Source organism: Lytechinus variegatus, chromosome 3, assembly GCF_018143015.1.
Source record: "Lytechinus variegatus isolate NC3 chromosome 3, Lvar_3.0, whole genome shotgun sequence".
Lineage (NCBI taxonomy): Eukaryota > Metazoa > Echinodermata > Echinoidea > Temnopleuroida > Toxopneustidae > Lytechinus > Lytechinus variegatus.
Window position 1 is genome coordinate 67,126,858 of NC_054742.1, and position 23,654 is coordinate 67,150,511.

General features: G+C 35.8%; 1 protein-coding gene across 1 annotated transcript in view; it reads right to left on the bottom strand.

The window, feature by feature from the left end:
• Positions 1-1,131: 1,131 nt before the first annotated feature.
• The window catches only part of LOC121411746 (sodium- and chloride-dependent GABA transporter 1-like), a 34,786-nt gene continuing 12,263 nt past the window's right edge, over positions 1,132-23,654 (bottom strand). Inside the window, exons 2-12 of the mRNA XM_041604583.1 lie at positions 20,013-20,144; positions 19,227-19,488; positions 18,394-18,526; positions 17,681-17,815; positions 16,787-16,890; positions 15,930-16,054; positions 12,357-12,469; positions 6,709-6,843; positions 5,974-6,177; positions 4,881-5,051; positions 1,132-4,434 (exon numbers count right to left, since the gene is read on the bottom strand). Of these exons, the coding sequence (XP_041460517.1) occupies positions 4,231-4,434; positions 4,881-5,051; positions 5,974-6,177; positions 6,709-6,843; positions 12,357-12,469; positions 15,930-16,054; positions 16,787-16,890; positions 17,681-17,815; positions 18,394-18,526; positions 19,227-19,488; positions 20,013-20,144 (1,718 nt within the window). The 3' untranslated portion in view covers positions 1,132-4,230. The remainder of the gene's footprint in view (positions 4,435-4,880; positions 5,052-5,973; positions 6,178-6,708; positions 6,844-12,356; positions 12,470-15,929; positions 16,055-16,786; positions 16,891-17,680; positions 17,816-18,393; positions 18,527-19,226; positions 19,489-20,012; positions 20,145-23,654) is intronic.

Consider the following 23,654-nt stretch of genomic DNA (forward strand, 5'->3'; position numbering starts at 1 on the left):
AAGGTTACCATGGTAGTTGCCATAATGGCAAAGTTACCACAGTTATAACACTTTATGAAACGTGCCCCTGATATAGCAAAAATATTGCTATGACAAGGTAGGGTTAACAACCGATGTAAGGACTGTTAAAGTGAGTTTTCACTGTATTGTGTATAGTACATTATACATTTATCTAGACTAGACTACGGATCAATAAATATCCCTGATGTTGGGGAATTACTCTCAATATTGTTTGCCTTCTCATGTATTTTTTGGGGTGTTTTTAATCTCTTGACATTTTGTCATTTATTTCATCCTATGAGCGATTGGGTGTGGAATATAATAAGGGTTACCACAGTTATCGGAAATCCTGGAAAAAATGTTGGTCATGGAAAGTCGGGGAGTTTGGAAAATGTGTGAAAAGTCATGAAAAAGTCATGGAATTGCATTTACCTCGTGGCTGTGGCAGTTTTACAGGTTGTCGTGTCTCGCAAATCTTATGCTCTGCTTTTATAATTGATGTTCATAATTTCCATTTTCCCCAGTTTTGTGACACTCCCGGGACGTCACGGGAAGTCATGGAAAGCAGCAATTTAGTCTTGGAAAAGTCATTGGAATTCAGTTTTCGAATTTCTGTGGGAGCCCTGATAATGTGATAATTACTGTGTGGACTTTTGGTAAAAGAGGATAGGATCGGAAGTGCATCATGAAGATTTCAGAATATGCGAGAAAGAGAAAAAAGGAGGGAGAGAGGGAAAGAAGAGATCCGAGAAGGGGGGGGGGGTGGGGATAAAATTTTATGTGACTTGGTATGTGGGCGCGTCGTGGTCTAATGGTTCTGACTCTCGCCTTTCAAACAGAGGGTCGTGGTTCGAATCCTAGCCATGGTGTGTTTTCCTTCAGCAAGAAATTTATCCACACTGTGCTGCACTCGACCCAGGTGAGGTGAATGGGTACCCGGCAGGATTAATTCCTTGAATGCACCAAGCGCCTTTAGCAGCTGGAGCTTCAGCCGGGGCAATATATAGTGCGCCACTGAATAGGCAACTAGAAAGATCGGCGCCTCATAAATGCTATATATTATTATTATATTATGTATGATTTTTTTTAGAACACGTACAAATAACTATTTCACACTTTCTTAGTGAAAACTTAATGAAGAAACGTCTCTTTTATTATCTTCCACAATATACAAATATCTCTGAGAAGTGGAAGAAATATAATCATACTTAAATCATCTGTTACATGTGGAGGAAGACAGACAAAAGATTGAAGTTCGAGTGAGCAAATAAATGTTACACGCAAAATATATATAGTTCACAAGTTAATCTGCAATTGAAGTATTCCCCAGAATGAATGCAGCTGTATATTTTATATTAAATTTCTGGTCTACTCCGTTATTGGAAAATAAATGAAAATGAATTGATATCATTTAGCGATTTATGTTGTACCGCACTACGTATGAGAGCGATTCTTCAGTTCTGTAATATTTCCCTCTTAAAAAATTTCATCGGGATTGTTATATCACCATGGATGAAAGTCGCTGGAAATGTCTAATTTAGAAAGGCCATTAAGTCCTAAACAAGGGAAGAATTGATTTCTAGTTTAATATTAAACACACCTGCACTGCAGAGTTGTTCTAATGGTTGCGTCACAATGAGACACTCGTACCAACACAGATCAACTGTTTGCAAAGGGGAAATTGTGCATTGATAGAAAATAAAAAAGACAAACCAATGTGACATCATCGAATAACAAACTAGCAGTGAATATCACCAAACAACTACTATAGTACGTTTTCACATACGCAGCCTTTTTTATATTTAGTGTAAGAATACAGTTTGATGCTGCATAGACTACACGGAAATAATCATGATGTTACTAGTTACAATTGTAAAGGGTGATTTCAAAGTTATGTGTTGGTATTGGAACACAATTTGAATTGAGTTTGATAGCTCCTATATACAAAATCTAAGTATATAGCATTGACCCGAATCACAGCGTTGAACTTAGATTCGCCGCAGGAGCAGCTTCATTCTGAGTTGTGTGTAATGCTGTAAAAATGGCCCAACACCAACACCAAAAGGCCATCATCAGACTTGAAAACATCATCCAGTAAGAACAAAGACATTTGAACAACTTTTGGATGAGAAGAGGAAAACAATTTACCGTTTTACGCGTTGAATGGAAACTCATTTTACAAAATATTGTTATTTTTTTTTTAATTCTGCTCGACTTTTAGTGCATTTTTTTGGGTAGAGATCAAATTCGTATAATTTTAGATGCATCCGAACCGCAGCACACCATTAAAAAATATCTTAATTTGAGAAAGAACAAAGAGAAGAAAATAATATTTTTTATTAACTGTAATACAAATCTGTATACCCCGATTAAAAATATTTTACGATTTTAGTACTTCTGCCATTTCAACTACCATGGCTAAAGGGCTCGACCGTCAGCTAAATAAAATCAAGCTTTCCATTGAAAACTACCATAATGGTAAAGCTAAAACTAGTATATTCACAATTGGTTGTGAAAGAGGCTCCTGCGATGATGTAAGCAGAATGCTCTGATTGAAATTTATGCTTACTTCTAAATTAATCGTATTTCTGAATAAAAAAAGAAAAGAAATATTTTACCTAATCGATGTTATCATATTCCAATTTATCCAAGCATAAACATTTGCAATAAAGTATCAACTTTTATTCTAGCCGTGGTATACCAAGGGATTCAATGTTATTTTATGTACACTATAATACATATATGCATACATTTTAATGATATAGTTCATCCAAATTCCAAAAATAAAGAGTTTTCTTATCTGTACTATAGAACCTTACACTATGATTACAATAAAAGAGAGGAATATATAGAGAGAGGGAGGGATAGAAAAAAAAGAGACAAAATATTTCCTGAGATGAAATGACAAATACATTTTTTCTATATTAAAAAAAAAATCCCTAAACAGCGGCAGCCAATGCAGTAAGAATTTAAGACACTGAAACGACCACCTTTTAGATGCAATAGATTACATTAAAATAAATCCCACTTTCAACGAATTTGTGTTGGAGGAATAATTCTTAAAAATAAAATAATAACTATGAGAGAAAAATAACATTTCTGCATGATATAGCACGATATGATTTCACGTAACACATTTCACCATTAGAAATATAATATTGACTTGTTTAAATTGCAAATCAACTGCTTTAAGTGAAGATTAAATACCTGACCTACCAGCTGCGTTCATTAACTTTCTAAGTAGAAAACAAAGTATTCACTAAAAAAAAAAGAATTACTCCCATTCTGATTAAAATGATCTCTTCTTAAAAAAGGCAAGTTAAAGTTTCTGGTATACTTATACAAACATGAAAAGAAAATTAGATTACAATTTTGTGCAGATTGAAAAAAAAGAGAAAAGACAGGAAGGATAAATGAAACAAAGGAGAAGGTGGAGAAAAAGAAAGAGAAGAGGAAAAGAAGAGGGTGCCGAAAGAAGGAGAGAGAGAGAGAAAAAACAATTTATGCCCTCGGCACCCGTCAGAGCGGAAGCATTAAAAAGAACTAAAAGTGAACCCCCCAAAAAAAGGCAGATGTAATATCAGCAGGATCATTGTAACACTAGTGACTGAATCACCGAAATCATCTATAGACATATTTGTATTAATAAAAGCGGTTTTAGATAGAACGAATGTTCCAAGCTCAAACTGCATGTGGAGCAAGCAAATGCTGCAATAGTGTTTAGCAAAGGTGATAGCAGGCCTTATGATAGATAAGGGGCCGCAACCATCTTCGGCATTCTTAAATCGACGATTCATAATACATCATCATGATTTCACTTTCATCATTATTACAACCTCGAATCGATCCCCACTATCAGATGACTGGACAAAATATCGGACAGTCGCTTCACACAATTAGAAACAAAATGGCGGGATACAAAATGGAAGAATGATCGAGCCAGTATAATAAGGCTTTGAAGTTGTAAATTTATATTTACTAATAGGCTCCGATACCATCATTCCATAGGGCGAAGACTGCATGTTAATCCAAACGAAGAGCGTTCTGGGAAGATGATATTAATCTTGTTCACCTTGACACCAAATCGCCTTCGCTTCACCTGCGGCGGAGCAAGCCAACAGGTTTCATCGGGCTTCTATTTCATCCTCAACGTTGATTAAAAAAAAAGCCCCGATGTGAAATTCGCATTGCACCAAACAGTGTCATTTTCATTATAATCCCTTGTCATTTTTATAACGGAGTGAATCCTTCATTTTCGTAATCAAGTTTCTTTTCACCATTTAACGCCGTTGCGGAGTCGTAGTTTGGTGGCGCTGTTGCGTTGTTCTTGATTGATTCGGACCCGTCGCTGCCGTTTCCTTCCACTGATACAGTCTGGTTGTCGTCTTCCGGTTCGGGGAGAGCGATGCGGGGTGTCGTGGCGATTCGACATCGCTGGTGGGGGCGAATAAAAGAAAGAATTTATAATACAATCATTACGTGTTGAGAAAAAAATACTTTCTGATCTTCGTTTTTTTTATACTCAGCAATGTTGAAATCCAGCACCGTTGAAAATTAATGTAATCCTAGGATAATGTGAGTTGATTATTATCATTCTTAATACACGAAATATTTTTTTACTCGGAAAAGCAGAACATTTCCCTCGAACGAAAAATGTAAAAAAAAGAAACGTCCAACGTTTTATTGTTATGTTTCAAATACAATTTAAACTTGCATTGGGGTTCGGAAATCATGTTATTTGCATTTAGAAATATATTGCAATTAAAATTTTCGACGATTCCAAACTTTAACGCAAATTCAGCAAAAGTGGTTGGTACATGGAAATATATCTACAATAAAATGAAGATATTTCTTTGGTTGATTGAGATTGTTTGACCTACCTCTCTGAATGAACCTGGTGTCGTAAGGATGATATAAATGGCATAGATTGGAACCCACTGCATAGAGACAATAGCCATCATCCAACCGATAATCTCACCCCAGACGGGATAGTAGTAGTCCTCACCGTACTTAGCTGGTTGATAGTCGATAAGACTGAATAAGAAGATACCCTGCGGATGAGAGAGAAAAAAGAAAATAATAATAATAACAATAATAATAATAATATACAGTTCTTGTATAGCGCATATCACAATTATGAATAATGTCTCTATGCGCTTCCAAAGGATTTGGATATTATTACATTTCTTTCACATGTTAATCACAAATCAGTCATCAGTCATATACCATATTCTTCAATTTTAGGCAAATTTTAAGGATTTTTTTTCCTCGAAACGGTTGGGGGGGGGGGTGGGAGTTGAGACCATTCATGCCTTTATATGACTATACATTTTTGTTTTGATAGAACGGGTGACATATTTATTGTTTTACTAGCATTTGTACCAAAAGAAATATAAGCAAGATGTTGAGATTGATTTGAAAATATATTTAGAACGAGATATCGAATGATGACGCAAGACACTTTTGTATATACCATGGCTAAAGTCATATTGCAATGACAGGTGACTATTTCAACTGTTGATCTAAAAAAGGAACATAAGCATACGATGGTGCACATTGTAATGACGTAATGAAATGACCCTCTGTGCATACTGTATACTTGTGGATAAACGCAGTGAGGGGACAGGGAAAAGTGAATTATTGTACATTTCAATTAAAATTTATTTGAAGTGTGCACTTAATTCTTATTTTCAATTTGTAAATGCAATAACACCACCATCGTGATAAATTCGGTCGTTTTGCTCGGCTGCTTTGCTCTCTCACACACATTCAGAACATTTCATCATTCTTGCTCCCCCCACAGATACACAATGTCATCTATATGATTCAAAACAATATTATTATGAAGACACTATTGGGAATTATATAGTGGATGTCGCACGGTCTGACGCATCCCTGACGCAAGGCAAAGCTCATCGCGCTCATCTGGCCAATAAACGCGGAGGGGGGGGGGGGGTGGTATCGGATACTTACCATGCTGACTGCCGGGGTGAGAGCTGCCCAAGACAGAGGCCAATACCATCCAGGGGTGAAGCCAATACTCGTGCTTATCCTGTTGTAGAAGTTCTTGAGACCGTAGCCATATGACACTGACGCACATTCCCAGAAGGCGACCCATAATAAGCATATACCGCTCGCGCCATAGCTATCCATCAACTGGAAGAAGTACATCCCTCCCTAAGAAAATAAAATAGTTGTGACATATTTATCTTTCTGACTTCATCTTTCCTCAGGTTATGTATCACAGCGAACGTTGGATTTCTTTTTCTCCTATCGTTTTTCTAAAAAAAAAAAATGGCGAGCGTGAAAACGAATGTCATGTGTGTGTATGTGTTCAGAGCCAAATAGGAGGGGGAAGGGTCTTCTACCACAGTGATCAATCTGAAAATCATAAGAAAGTAAAGGTATTAAACCCGTGAATTTGCCTGATTTGTTTTGGAACAAGCGCCTTGAGCACTCTGCAGAGTGGATTTGGCGCGATATAAGTCTAATTATTATTATAATTAGTAGTAGTAGTGAAAGGGCACGCTATTAATTTGACAATCAAAGTAAAATAATAGGAAGAAATACAAAAAGGAGAGAAAATGTCCGAGCAATATTGGAGACAGGCATGGTGAAAACGATAAGGAATCCATTACTTTTTATTTGAAATAGGATAGCATAAGAAGCAAGTTACTAAGAAAAAAATCCAAATTCAATCAATTTTACCTCTGTTACGCAAAGGAGACCAAGAGCGAAATCGACGAGACAGAAGATGGCTAAAAACAAGGAGCGGTTCTTGCGAAGACCGTAGTTTGGGAACTCATCCATAAGAGAAGTGGCAAGTCCTTCCACTACACAGAACTATAAATATTGAAGGAAATAAACAAAAGAAGTCATAATTAGTAAAAAAAAATAGGGAAAAGAATAAAGGCTGATATGAAGTGCTGGTGAAAAAAGCATGGAAGCGAGATGAATGTTTATTTCCAAGTCTAAACTAATTCGGTGAATTTCTGCGACGATGTTAAAATATTTTTGAACGACGAAATGCACATAATTTTACCAGAATGAGCTTTACATGATAAAAATGAAAGAAAAAAAAAACCAAGAAGAGATTGACTTTAAAGAGGTTAAGCAATTGGAAAATATCTTTTCAACTTTCACAGGCTTCGCATTTCCAAGAGATAGTTTCAATAAATATTTTGGAATTCAATTTGAAAAAAGTCTACAAAAATAGAAAATATACCTTATTCAGGAGATGAATATAATAACGGACAGTAAATATTCTAAATAATCTAATTGTGTCAAATTTTAATATCAGGGGATATATAAAATCAAAATCGATGAAAGAAGAAACTGGTCGAGAAACATCATTTAATGAAGATTTACGAGAGACTGCAAGATGAGCAGTAAAGATGATTCTAAATGATCTTCTACAAGCAAATTTTAAACCAAATAAACGTTTCGATACGTATACACACTCAATCGTTTCCAATGCATAATATGTGCAAGAAAAATGGTTGGCATGTTCAATCTGAACGAGAGATAAATATACCTTGGCTAAAATCGGTGAACTCAATTATTTATCAATTATGAGAATAATGATCTAAAAGTAAGGGGAGATGCACATGTAAATCAGAGACTCTGAGAAATATATAGGCAGAAAAAAGAAATGAAAGGGAGAGCGAAGGAGTGAAAGAGAAAGAGAGAGAGAGAAGGGGGAGGGGCAGACAGATAAGGGGAGAATACGAAAAGAGATTGAAGTTTAAGAATAAAAAAATGTAGACATCGAGGAACAATATTGCAAAGCTGTCTGGTAGCAAGTGAATAAAATGATTTTGCAGGAACGTAATTACGGCATGTAATCACAAATACACTCTATATCTGCGATTTCTATCATTAAAATTATAACAAAATACACAGCATTAGTAATTACAATCGATAAAAATAATCTATATTAGTGTTATTTCTTGAGTATAACCACCAACATTACACATGTTCACCTCCTATGTCGAAACCGCAGCGCCAGTTATTGGTTAGATATAGAGTTCTAAAAAAGGGGGAAGAAAAATGTACATAATCATATACATTAAGTCAGTACCCAACAAAATCAAACCCAAATTCACTTTTAATTCATCTCGAGAATGAAACATAATTATAAATGAAATAATGCGTGACGTTTATCAAAATTCACGGTAATTAATCTGACACTGTGCAGTTCGTAATCGACAATGCACAAATTGAATATCAATGCTTTATGTGTACAACCAAACTTGTCAAAACTGATTTTGTCATGTTCCTGTTTAAAGGTTTTAGGAAAAGAAATACTTCTGATAATAAACCAGTTATTTTCGTTGCTTATTGCCATCCAATATCTAAATAGGTACAATCATACTGCACATAAAACAGTTCATGATTAAAATGTTTGTCTTAAATTTTCAATAGTGAATTTTGGCTATATACCCACCCTCCAAAACAAAATTTTAAAAATTAACGTAAAATACAAGACATACAAGAAAATAAAATGTTCGCAGAGACTCGGAGGTGTCTTCCAAACTTATTTGACTTTCATTTTGTGGTTATATATCGGCAGTGGTTATCAGTGGCGGATCCATACTTATATGATGGGGGGGGGGGGGGGCAAGGGGCAAAGAAGAAAAATCACTGCCGACCAGAAAAATGGAATAGAGCGACATTTTCCCCTGAAAAAAAAAGCAAAAAAAACCCGATACGTCATCATCATTCCAGTGACTTCTTTTTAATTTGCAAAGTAAATACACTTGCAGGACTTTCACGGGTGAGGCAAGACCCTGCCCCTGAATCTGCCACTGATGAATATTATCGTGATTGGTTGATGATTTTTTTTTCATTTTTAATTCGAATGCGCTTCTACGATAATGTCTGAGCATAATTGTTTAAACGAAACAAACACGAAGACAGTCCTGTCCATTCTCTGCGAACATCTTAGAAAAAAAAATGATAGTGACAAAACCAGAAATCACAAATGAAGGATTTATTCGTTTGATTTCCGAAATCAATTTTCATAAAGTTAGATACTCATGTATGCTTCTTTCATATTGTACTTTGTTCATTTGTAATATATTCTAACGGGAAAAGACCCGTTCCCAACCTACCCAAGAGCTTACCAATCATTAGCCAATACACTCGAATGTCTGAGTAACATCATTTCAGTATTACTTCCGATTTTTTGTTTTAATCTTATGAGGTTTTGTTTGGCACCAGTCTCGTTTTTGGAAGAAACGAGAGAGGTATATACTTTTCTGATTCGGGAACTTGTCTTTTCCCCGTTATGAATCAATTTTTTTATAATAACTACCATTCAGTGCATCGTTTCACAAAACAAAGTACAAATGCGCCGAGATCACATTGATATAACTACATCAAAATTAATCACACAATTTCAAACTTGTGCATCCCTACTTAAGGCGCTGTCACACCTTGGCGTTTTAGACAGCGTATGCCCGACGTATCAAAATTTCTCTAAAACGTCGGCATACGCTGAACTTTGTTTTTTTTTTACAACTCTGGGCGTATACTTAGCGTATTCATAACGAGTTGGACGTATACATAACGTATTAGTAACTTATATCGAACGCTTCGTTAACTTACAAGTAAACGTATTCCAACGAATGCTTAGCGTATTGCTGGCGTACACAACTTATGCCCTACACTCTAAAAACAAATCAGTCAAAAATGACTGATTAATAGGGTCAGCTGGGAGCAACTGTTATTCTAATCATATTTGACTATTTTCTAGTCATATTTTACTAGAAGAGAGTTATTTCTGACTAGAATATATGTCAGAAATGTGATTATCAGTGATTGCCATATCAGTTGCTACCAGCTGACTACTGGTCTAGTCAATTTGACTGATTTGTTTTAAGAGTGTACGATAGCCTAACTTACGCATAGCGCGCGGCAGCGTATCGCTGACGAACACGTGTCGTAGCCTATAAAAAGGCTGCCGCTCGACTATTTAAATCATACCGCACGATACATCACCGTATCAACACCACCGCCATGCCGAAGAAAACTCCTGTGAACCCCACCTTTATATACCAATTCCTATAAACGTTGTCAATACGCCATTATACGGTAGCTGTAAGTTATAAACACGTTCAGTAAGTTTTGTGGTCGTCCGAGCACGTCTTCATACGTCTCCATACGTTGGAGTTAAGTTACACATACGTTCAAAGCACGTTACTCATAGGTTAGAAGTAAGTTTTAGGGTACGCTGGACATTATCTCGACGTACATCGACTTATGAGTAACTTACGAGTAACGTGTGTCAACGTGTATCAACGATCGCGTAACTTGCCTACAACTTATGACCCGCGTATGCGGGACGTATGAGCCATACGCTGGCATACGTCGAAAAATTTTGTGCTTGCACAAAATTTTTCGACGACCTCGCCGTATGACGACGTATACCAGCGTGTTTTAGCGTACTCTTAACGTATGCAAAACTTACCCGTAACGTATTCGACGTACGCCAGCGTATTCGCCAAATTCCTCATACGTCGGGCATACGCTGTCTAAAACGCCAAGGTGTGACAGCGCCTTTAAGATCAGCGATTAATGAGTAATTTGAAACTAATATTGTGAAATGATGCACTGTATGCCCTTTGCACGTTACAATAGATGCGTAATTTTACATGCGAGACCATAATCTGAATTGCAAGGTTTTAATAAATTCGGATAAATTGGACCAATCGAACTCTGGATTTAGTTTTAATCCTAAAAAAATATTTTCAAATCTTGAGGGATTTTAATTCAAATCCCTTGAGATTCGAAAATGAATGTTCAGCATTAAAACTAAATCCAGAATTCGATACCATACTCTGAATCAAGATAAATTGGACCAATCGAACTCTGGATTTAGTTTTAATCCTGAAAAAATATTTTCAAATCTCGAGGGATTTGAATCTAAATCCCTTGAGATTCGAAAATGAATCTTTAGCATTAAAACTAAATCCAGAATTCGATTGTTCCCTGACCACAGTATACCTGGATTTATTTCAAATCTCTGCAATTTGTGTACCGATGCTGTCTCCACAATAATCCGTTAAACGCGAAGTTCTTTTGAAATTTCAGAATCTCATTTTTTGAAAGCCAGTATCTTGCGAAATGACAGTGAAATGACGCATCAATCATTTTGTTTTACAATGCAATGGGCATTTACAATCAACATAAATCAGGTAGTGTGACCCACCGAAACGCGCATGGAAATTGAACTTCTTGCAAGAAAATTATATCTACAGTGAAAATGATGTTAGAAAATTATTCAAACTGATACTTATCGTTAAAACTATAAATAAATAACTGTTTTCATTAAAACAGCATGTTCTCTGCAATTAATATAGCGCACACGTACTTAGTAAAACTGTGAGAATTTTGTGAGTATGCATAATGAAGTTTTTAAGTATGTATATAAAATTCATATGTCAGTGTAGTTTTAAAAGAAGCGAAAAAATAAAAAAAGGGAAAACCTGTAAATTAGCAAGCTTGAAAACTTTAATGAACATGGACTATGATGCTTAATTCTTTTTGTCTGACACATCCACTTGAAACAAACATCGATCGATTATAAGCCGATTTCTGGCAGATCAATAACTCGTCTACCCAAAAAAGTAAAAAAAAAGAAAAGAATATATACTTCAAAAGTTCAGTGAAACGGACTGGATAGATCATAACGATATTGGATCAAATGGATGTTATCTATCTTGCTGCAAAAGTTCAATTTTCATGGCCATATACTCTATACAATATAGTCTCCGAAAGCAATTAAAATATAATCATGTGAAAGAAACATGCATGTTATCTGATTCTTTAGGAAAATGATGCATTCTATCATGAAGGTAACTTTAGCGACTGATCTACGTATATTCAAACCAAATAACTCCAGGCTACCCCCTAATGCATTACCAACTAAAGAGATGCCCGTATATTGTGAGCAAATTCCGTAAAAAGCTAGAAATTATCATGTTTTCAAGTAGAGGCGGGTGCATCCTGGTGCAGGTCATCTTAAGACTAGACCTAAAAAAATATAGCCCTCTTTATCAAACCTTCATGCATTACGGTATCGTTTGATTTCCACGTTTAAGATGCCATCCTATAATTACAAATTTGCAATGAATGGTGCGCCTCTCCGGGATCAGCGCCCCCACCCCTTTAAAGGTGATGATGGTACACCGCCTAGTGGTGGGGTGGGGATGGGGGTATCTTTTCATTTATCTTTTTAATATTATTTTTTTTTCTTTTTATATAGTATTTTTCTTTCCCAGCATCGTGATTTCTGGTTTCGTCCTGTTAACATAAAGATGTTTTTGGAAAGAAACTCAAACAGAAGAACCCACCTGACTATCAAGACCCAACATGATCAACATGGCGAAGAAAATGATGGCCCACGCCGGGGCACCGGGCATGTAGTACACAGCTGTTGGGTAGGCCACAAACGTTAAACCAGGCCCTGGTAGAGTGGGGGGGGGGGGGGGCGGTGATATAGAAACAAAATACGAAAATATCAATAATAGGTACTTTAATCACAATGAAAACTCAAAATGTTAGTTGCAAGTCTTAGGGTATGTCATGTATGTTGCAGCCGCATGGAAAATTCATTACGCTGATTTCTAGCGCCTTTTCAGCAACCACGACTCTGCTGTTAGCACCCTATTTAGTGCTGAAAATCGACACCGGGGAGTGCAGTCACCATACGAGCTCCCCACAGTGCCAATTTAAGCACTTTATATTTTGAGTGTATCAAGAATTTTTTATAAAAATTCCACACTCGATCAAGGCGATGTGAATGTTCAGCCCTATACCCTCATCTGATATGTTTACTGCTATAAATGTTTTTTTTTTAATTTCCACTAATAAACATAAATTTTGTCAAAGCTTTGAAAAAAAGAAATGAACAACGGCGAAATTTATGTCACGTATATAAATAACCAAAACGTCATGTTGATCAAGTCAACATCTGATTATTTCGTCTTGACAACTTTGAACACAAACATACTTTTTGTTAATCCAATTTCATTATATTACTGCAATGAAAATTATGAGTTTGAATAATCGAACTCATGCTTATGACAGGTCAACAAACGAAGTATATTGGACCAAAGTCCGTTACATTCAAACACTAAACCACCGCTCTGAAAACGAAAAAGTATTTATAAATGTAGAGTATATTTGAACTCTTAATTGCAGTGTTTGAGTGAAGCGTTTTCTCATGAATATAATCTGGGAAAGTGAATTTTTAATGGTTGCATCCATCGATATAGAAAGGAATAATTGCATATAATGATTTACATCAAATGTTTTTATGCATTTCGAGATTAAGAAATGCAAACGTGAATGTTTGATCTTTTGTGCTTTTGTAATATGCTATTTTGGTTTAATACTTATACTGTAAGATATAATGATAGTAGTCTTGCTGCCTATCTTATCTAAAAAAAAGAGTCATTACTAAATTATTATTTTTTAATTGGAAATGAAATTTGTATTCCTATCGGTAAAAATATTATCTTTGGATATTTCAAAAAATGTCTTGTGGGACTCGGAAATTACAATAAAAAAAGACACAGTGTTTGATTAAAATGGTAATTCAATTTTGAAATGAGATTCCATTAAAATAATATGTCAAGGTGCAATCACTCATATCAATATATTTAGAGTGAAAAAGAGATAAGTAGTTGCTATACGTTCATCAAAATGTGTGTGAGTGTGTGTATGTGGGTGTGTGTATTCGTATGTTTTTTTGGGGGGCGGACTGATCACTTTATCCTTGAGTCTCTTATGTTTCATCATCAAATTGGTTACGTAAACGCGCAATATGAAAATAATTAATAGTATCGTTCGCTCCGTTCCCTCACTTACACCCTCACCATTTTGCACAATTCTGAATAACCCGTTTTTATCACCATGGTTACTTTTATATTACCATGCCTGGGCCCGTTAACACAAAGCTCATTGCTTGATCTTACGGCTGATTTGTTTACCATTGAGTACATATATCACCATGTGCAACCAATCGTACAAATTACCTATATAATCAATCGCTAAACTTCGTGTCATGAGCCCTTGATTAAAGGACAAGTCCATCCCAACAAAAAGTTGATTAAAATAAAAAGAGAAAAATCCAACAAGCATTAAACACTGAAAATTTCGTCAAAATCAGATGTAGAATAAAATAGTTATGAGACTGATGACGTCATCCACTCACTATTTCTGTTTTTTTTAATTCTATTCTATGAAATATGAAACTTTCTATTTTTCTCCTTATATTGTCAAGTGAAACAACGCTTATTCCTCCCTGAACATGCGGAAATTAGTATTGTTTAAAACTATATGGTTCAGTCAAGTTTGTCCTTATTGTCCTGTAAAAAATGAAATATTGTATAATTCAAACAATAACAAACAAAAGAAATAGTGAGTGGGGGACATCATCGACTGTCCAATTTGCATGTCACTGAGATGTGCATATCACTGTTTTGTGAAATATAAGCGAAATTTTAAAAATGTCACATAACTTTCTTATTTTACATTACATCCGATTTTGATGAAATTTTCAGCTTTACGCTAGTTTAATTTTTCTCTATTGATTTAAATCAACATTTTCTGGGGTAGACCTGCTGTGTCACTGCCTCTCGACACAAGGCAATCAAAATGAACTTTGGACAAATATGAACCGCTTTTTTATTTGCCCACCTATTTGCAGAAGGGGCTCACAATACGCAATTAGTCGTACTAAAAATGTCATGTGATATTAATTACGTGATTATAAATATGAAATCATTTTAATAAAATTGTGAGAAAATGCCAAGTCAGCTCGTGCATCCTCATCAGACATGTTCTCTTTGATCAAAAATATTAGAGTTTAACACAACTATACATCTATAGTTATACAGAAAAGGATGATTATTGGTACACAAAAAGCATGCAAAGCCTATCCAATTGTTATTGTTTTCTGTTCAACATGCACATCATAAAGTTCTTCAAAGCGGGTTTCTCTTTTAATTCTATTAGAAAAGTATGACTACGGAAAAAAACATACACCAAATTCAAAGTCAAATTTATTGGCAACTACGAGCAAATTACAGAATTATAAAATTACTGATATTGGCGAGTTCCACGTTATACGTATATTCTTGGAGAGCCTTTCATCAACACTTCTTGTCTGACAGCTGTCAGATCCCACAACTTTCCATGCTTTTAATTGACTGACAAGTACTGTTACTATGGTAACTGTCGTATATAAAACAGGACTTGTCGGATAAAGCGTCTAACAAGTGCTTTCATGAAACGCTCAATATTTTCATCCGACAAGTTGTCAGATCTGACTTTTCTTGATTCTAATTGGCTTAGAAGCACTATTACTGTGGTAACTGTCGGATAACATCTGACAAGTCCTTTCATGAAACGTTCCCCTGGTAATATAAAAAATCATTACTTTTATACAACGAATGAATGATTGAGTGAATGAATTAGTACATAAATAAATAAATAAGTAAATCAATAAAAAAGATAAACGAACTATTATCACATTAAAAAAACTAGTGATAACAATAAATAATAAAAACCGATGGCATGAATTAACTTAAAATAAAGAAAGGTTTGAAAATAGATAATATAAAAGTAAATAAATAAACAGATAAGATAAAAATTAAACTTTAGAGAAAATTACTTAAGCGACCACATGAATAGTAAGATAGGTGTGGGTGAGTATTATCTTAATATGGTATAGTCAGAAATGATGAACCAATCAAATGAGACTAGAAAATAGACAAATGCAAGATAAGACGAAAATAAAATTGCATCCACTAATCTATCTCATCTAGCCGTTACCAACATGTTTGTGTCAGTAGTAATTATCATCATTAATAAATATGATTAATTTTATGAATCCTATCAATAAAGATATTTTTGCTCACCTTCATCGACAACCTCTGATACATCAACCCCTTGCTCGTAAGCCATGTATCCAAGAATAGAGAAGATTACAAAACCGGCAAACAAACTTGTTCCAGCATTCACTATTCCTACAATGACAGTATCACTGCAAAAGGAAGGGACAAATGACATGAATTTTCATTATCTTTTTAAAACTTGTTCCAGCAACTCACTGTCCCTAACACATCCATATCTTATAAAATGACACATAGCAAAACATTAACTAATATAATTTGATAGAATATACGGCAAGAAGAAAAACGAAACCATAGCATCCATTGAATCATCACTACCATCATCAACATCATCATCAACATTCTCAACAAAGTCAAAATTAAAATCATCAACAAAAACATAGTTTTTATCTTCCTCCTCCCCGTCATCGCTACCATCAGATCAATGAATCAACACAAAAAAAATAATGTATGCGCACTGGCGGATCCGGGGGGGGGGGGGGGTTAGGACAGCTGGCCCGTGCCCCCCTTTTGAGAGGCACAATTAAAATTTGAAATATAAAAATGCCTTTAAAACAAACGTGTGCCCCCCTTTTGAAAGTGAAGACCTTTTTTTTGCTTGTCCATTTTTTTGCGGATGAAATATCCCTTATTTTTTTTTAAACCCTCCTTTTTTTGCTTGTCAATTTTGTCGTGGACGAAATCCCCTTCATTTTTGTTTAAATTTTTACTCTGGGAAAATGTGCCCCCCATTTCGAAAAATCATGGATCCGCCCCTGTGTATATGCATGAAATAATTGTACTAGCACTTGTTTCTTTTATCATGCAGCTGTTGATTAATGCCGCACCTCTGATTTTTTAATCGCTGACACAACTATACTTACATTACAGAATTATTCCTAATCGGGTTGTAACTTCCAAGAGATATAAGTGATCCTATTCCAACGCCATATGAAAAGAAAATTTGTGTTGCCGCATCGATCCAAACCTACCGAAATGATAAAAGAAATACATGATGTTTAGGTATACACAATAAACTTAAAAATCTGAAATTATTGGAAACAATTAAAATCAATAATTTGAATATGGTCAATTTTCATCTTTCAAATAAATTCATTCACTATACACGGGGGCGGGCACTATATACCATTACTAACATATCCATAAACTAACTAATTGAAGTGGAAAGTAAGCCCTGTCCAGAAACGCCCATAAGGGTACCTTGTGCGTTATGCCTCTTGGTATTTCATTTAAGCCGCAGTCACATCACCGCAAATGACTCAAAACAGACCGATGAAATGTCATTGATAACACAAATATCATAACGAAATAGCTTGTATCGGTCTGGAGTCGGCTACATTGGTGTACATTGGTGTGACTGCGACATAGTTTGCAGTCACGGGCCCGTATTCTGAAGTCGGGTTTAACTTGAACTCAGGTTTAAAGTTGTGGTATAAGTATGGATAGCCAACTGTGACATAAATCACCAACAGTAGAGATATCATATTTCAGCTCATTTAGCTCTCCGGCAAATCATTCATAATTGTCTAGGAAGTATGAATAAATGTTTTTCTTCACCATTGATGAATTAGGAGAGAGCACAGTAAACATAAGAAACATATAACTTAATAAAAATGTGGACACTTTTGGCTTCCCATAATTTAAGCACAGACTTAGACCATGGTCTAAGTTAAACCTGACTTCAGAATACGGGCCACGGTCATGATGGTTCATCTGACTAAAAAAACAAATTCATGAAAACGCGTTCACACACTTACTGTTGGTGTTTTGAGACGCTCCCAATCAGGGTTAATGTAGTAATAGATACCGTCAGAAGACCCGGGTAACGTTAGACCTCGGATCAAGAGAGCCAACAAAATGACGTAAGGGATCAAAGCTGTGAAGTATACAATCTGAAACAGAAGAAAAGGGAGTAAAAATAAATGGATAAGATGAATAAGATGTACTCTTTTGATTTGCTTTGTTTTGTAATAATGTTTTCTCGATTTCAAAGGATCAAAGTTGCCGGCATGATAAACGTGAACCACCAACATAGTTATCGTTACAATAACATTCATTACCGGTATACCATCATTTACTCGCCTTCTGATATCACTATCAGTTAAATATTATTATCGTCATCATCATCTCCATGGACATTATCATTGCAATCATCATCAACATCGGCGTCGCTATCATCTTCGTCATCGTCATTAGTAATTATCATTAACACCATCGACATCATCATCATGGTCGTTATCAACATCATATTTGTCATCATCGTCATCACCACCATTATCATCGTTGTCATCACCATCACCATCAACATCATCATCATCATCATCATCATCATCATCATCATCATCATCGTCATTTTCGTCACCCTTCCTCCTCTTACTCCTCCTCATCACCGCTAACAAAATTGCATTCACAACATTCAGTACCATTACAAAGTATCAAAACCATTTTCAAGAATTCATGTCATCCATACCTTTCCCGTCTGTTTAACACCTTTCCAAATGCAAAGATATGTTAGAATCCATCCGAGCGCCAAACATCCCACAAGATCCCATCTGAGACCTCCGATATTATCGATACCATCACTGATGCCTAAAACTCGGTTTCTATGGAAACGGAAAACCAATACACAGCGGCTTGATTAAAAACGTCTGGTATTACAAACAATGCGGCATCGAAATTCAATGCTTAAATATAATGTACAGTGGAAGGGATAGTGCAAAAAAAGAGAATTATGGGTAATTAGAATGCTCAGTCATATCGATTTACAGAAAACTTGTGAACGAAATCCACCCTATTTTTTCAAGTAGCTATCTGGCATCATGCAAAACCCTACACCTAATTCGATTTATCATTTGAAAAGTGAAATTTCAGAGGAAGACATGATCCTGTTCATAATTGATTTCGTGACGGCTTGTCTCTAATGTCATCATTTCTTCAAAGCTTGTTCAAGGGGGTTGATGAGAGTTCAACTTGTTAGAATATATACCCGTGAAGTCTATGTCTTCGCCAAAGGAATATATTTTACATATTGGATTGATCATGATTTATGAAGATTTGATTCCATGGGTATACATTAGATAACAGAGAATGAAAAAGAAGGAGAAGGGGGGGGGGGGGGGAAGAAAAATGGTGAGGGGAGGAGAAGAGGGAGAATGAAGAAAAATTAGATTGTAAGTTGAAGTTGTAGAATAGGCAACAGACAAAGTAGATGAAAATGGAAAGGAGAGGAGACATTTCCGGAAGAAAATATCGAATCTTTAAAAAGACAAGTAGTAAATTGGGAACAGAGTTTCATGTGCTTACTCCCAAAACTGTTGAGCTGGTGATTCTCCTAATGTCTTATTGAGGAACGTGCCGTTGGCAGCGCAGAAATAGCCAGTGGGAGCCGAACAATTCTCCTGAAGAGCGGGATCGTTACAGTAAAAATCGTTCCAGTAGTTGTCGCAGTCGCCCCACACCAGTTTTGAACGGAACGAGTAGAAAAAGTAGAGGAGGGACCAGGCGACGATGACGATGTAGTACGTATTTAAGATGGCCGAGATGGTAGCTCCAGCAAAACCAACACCTTCAAATGAAGCAGTTAGTGAACATAATAGTTTTAGTAAATATTATCATTGCAATTTATGCCAATCTCAAGTACATAGTGATCAGTTTCAAGTATTCAGAACAATTATGAACAACTATGCCTCTTTGGTCTCAAATTTGCCCGAGACTTGAAAGAAAATAGTTATGAAACAACGCCAAACGCAGTGCAATCCTCAAAATAATGTTGCAGATTTATCGCAAAAAGTGTCGGGGGTGGGGGGGGGGAGGGAGAGTCACTATGCCCCCCCTCTGGAGTATTAGGGTTAAGAGTGTTTTCAGAATAAAATCTGTAGGATGAAAATCAGTATCCAGAGTTCGTCTTGTCATTGTATATCCACAGCCGATCTGGATTTAGCTTCAATCCCTGCAAATGTGGTCCGATAGAGACTATCATAAATTTGTGAGTGTGGAGGCTTGCTGAATAGTAATACTAATAACAAAATAGACAGAATAGAATATCTGAAAAGGAAGAACATTTAAAATACCATCATAGAGATCAATTACCTTTTAAAATAGGATATATTTCCCACACACTGATACCACCGGTCTGCAGCTGCTGGCCGAGAGATACTTCCATAAAGAATATAGGAACACCACATAACACCAGAGAGATGAAGTAGGGTATGAGAAAGGCACCTGTGCAAAAAAATGAGATAAAAGGAGCATCTTTAGTTAATAGCTTTACCAAAAATGTAACCAGTTGGCAATACTTAAAACGTGGGCTAACATTCCAATAATCGTTATAATACTGTCGTGTAATGAAAATGTGATTCTTAGCGCTCGATTGGCTCCCATGACAGACTTAGTAAAAAGTAATATTATTACAGTGAATGAGTATATTGAACTTTTTTAATGTTGTGTTTTGCCTTTATGGGGTTGGATTAAACTTTCCAGTGTTAGTTGTGTTGGCTCACTTGGGTAAATCTTTTTAGGATTGTGCCGGACTCAAAATATGGGGTTTTTACTTTATTTGGTGTAACCAAATCTGGTTTTGTGTTGGACTTTTCTGGTGTTGTGTTGAACTTCGAGAGCGTTGGGTTGATCTTTCATAATGGCGGATAGAACTTTTTAGTGTAGTTGGCATTTATCTTGTTTATGGTATTGTGTTGGAATTTATATTAAGGGTTGATATTATAGTTTTGTAATTGTGTTGGACTTCACGGGTAGACCTTTTCTAATATTTTGTTTAAATTTTCTGGTCCCGGGTATACTTTTCTAGGGCATTGTTGAACTTTTTTGGTGTCGGGTGTTGAACATTTTTTGGGTGTGTTGTGTTGGATATGTCGGGTCATACTTTTCTAGTATTGTGTTTAACTTTTCTAGTGTTAGGTTGAACTGTTTTCGTGTTTTGGTTGTGAGCCTCTTAATCTTGGATTATAACATTAATATTGAATTCAGTCGCTACTATTGGAATACACTTTATTTAATTTATTGAAGATCACATAATAATATTGAACCCATAGTGCATTAGAAACGGTACAACGAGGATATGGGCGTGACAACATTTTGGTCAACTACACTCTAAACAAAAGGTTTACCCAAGGTTTATCATGTTTATTGGGTTAAAATCGGAGCATGCATGTTGGTGGGTAAAAAGTTAATATAATAACCAAATATTTTGTAAATTTTACGCAATGTTGCGTTGAAATAGCCCAATATGGGGTAAAAAAATACCCAGCAAACATGCATGTTCCCTTTCTACCCAAAATTGGGTAAAATTTTGCTCAGTGTTTTTAGAGTGAACATGTATACTATCATAGTGGACATAACATCTAGAAGGTCAATAGTTCTAGATCCTGCACACACACATTGGTGTTTTGAAACAATTTTCATCGTCGATTCCACATGTTGATCGAACACTTATGTATTTTATATTGGGCAATGAGGTAACCCAAAGGTGATTCTTTTCTGTGAAAAAAGTAACCAAATAATAGCCTACTCTGCCTTCTTATTTCGATATGTTATCATGACTAGATAATGATAAGAAGCTTTAATTACAATAGGTGAGAATAGTTCCCCTCAAAGTCACTTAAAGACTGCCATGCGGTGAGCAGCTGAGGCATAGTGATTTTTTAAATGGGTGTGTGTGTGTGTGAGGGTGTGTGTGTGTGTGTGTGGGGGGGATCGAATGTAGGGCACGGGTTCTAAAGAGAAGGGCATTTACTTTAGTGCGCCCCAACCCCTTTGTGACCTGGATGGTGGTCTATGATGCCGGCAGTCGAAAAAGTTTCATAGTTTCAAACTAAATTTTAGCTTGTTGAAAATAATATATCATACACAACATGAAATAATTGTTTTATAGTTCGTAAAGTCAGTGATTAATTAGATTTATTGTGTTAAATTCAAATGAAATTGTCTTTAGGCATCCAGAGAGATTAACCTGTTCAATAATTTTGACGGGTCCGTACATGGAGAAAGTCTTTTAATAGTTGCGAAAAAGTGAAGCGAGTGCAGGGCCAAAACGTCTTAAATCGAAAATTTTATTTTGTGCCAGACTCCAACATAATATCAAGGAATTACCATTTCTCTTAATTGCATCGTGGACCTAGTAATAGGTCCATGCTTGCATTTCTTTTCTTTTCTTTTTTTCCATCGGTCGTTGTATTAATGAATCCATTATTCATCTCAAAGGGACAAGATGGTGTTGCTTGAGATCGTACCGCAAATTTATAGATGCAAAAGAGTATACACCTATTCAACGTGGTTAAACAATTATTACCTAGTTTTTGTTGGTTTTTCCATTGGTTTTCCATGCATAATCACATGCACAAATCCCATATCACTATATCATCGAATGAGGGGAATTCAGATTACTAACGTATTTATAAAGTAAACTCATTCACTGATTACGTATCAACTAAGTATGATTATATGTTAATATTTAACCGAATGAAGGTAAAGGTCAATATATAGTCGCCTAGGAACATTACCATTCACGAAGCATTACTTGATTATACTCTGTTTTGGATGTATTTTACGATATTGATCATTCCCCCCGCTGGAACTGTATATAAAGGAACGTATAAAACGCAATTTTAAGCATTTCTTTCACATATGTTTGAAACATTGAATAGCCCTCAATATAGAATAAAATTATGAGGAAAAATAATTTCAATATCTTGACCCGTTTTAATTGAAATAAGGAGAATGAGAAGGAAAAGAAGGAGGAGGACGAGCAAATGAAGGGTGGGATAAAATAAGTGAAATAAACACTGGCGACGGAATATGTATGGATCCAATATTGATTACCCCCCCCCTCCCTGCTATACTTTATACCACATGTACCAATAGGAATTTGATAATAAAAAAAATTAAGGAATATATACCAAGCAAAATAACCTGAACTAAATCATATCCATCTAACATTGAAAACATTTTGGCGCATGATATACCGGCAACAAAGGTGAGTCAAATGCATGCACTCTAAAAACGGGTCTACCCAATATTGGGTAAAATGGTAACATGTAACTATGTTTGTTGGGTAATTCTTGGGTTTAAAAAGATAACAAATAATTATTTTGTAAATTTTGCGCAATGTTGCGTTGAAATTTACCCTTCAAACACGCATTTTGCCCAATTTTGAGGAAAAAAAATTACCCAGCAAACATGGCCTGCATGTCCCCTTTCTACCCAATATTGGTAAATTTTTTACTCTGTGTTTAGATTGTGTGTAGATGCATAATTAAGATAAAAGTCACGCTGCTGAACCAACGTGAAGCCTCGGCAAATAACCGGTAATAACATCAATGAACCCTCACAAGTGATCTTCAGGATATGATATGTGCTTCAAAGATATAACAAATCATTGTAAGATCCTAATCAAAATATAGATAACGAACGAGCTCTCTAGTAGTTTAACCCTGAACAGGTTCAAATTGCAACATACAAGTATATTTCTATAATGAGTGATATCGAATCCGCACTTGACCCCCATCTTCACGCATCCTTCTTGTCCTTATGTTTTGTTATCGTGTGTTTTTCATTTCGGCAAAGATAAGACATAATTGGTTATTGAACAATTTGAAATTCGAATTTCAGGAGTGGGACATTTTCGTCTTTGCACAGGGGCGCGGAGCGGGGGGGGGGGGGTGGGGCTTCAGCCCCCACTTTAAAAAAAAACCGTGTACAAAAATGTAAAAATGACCA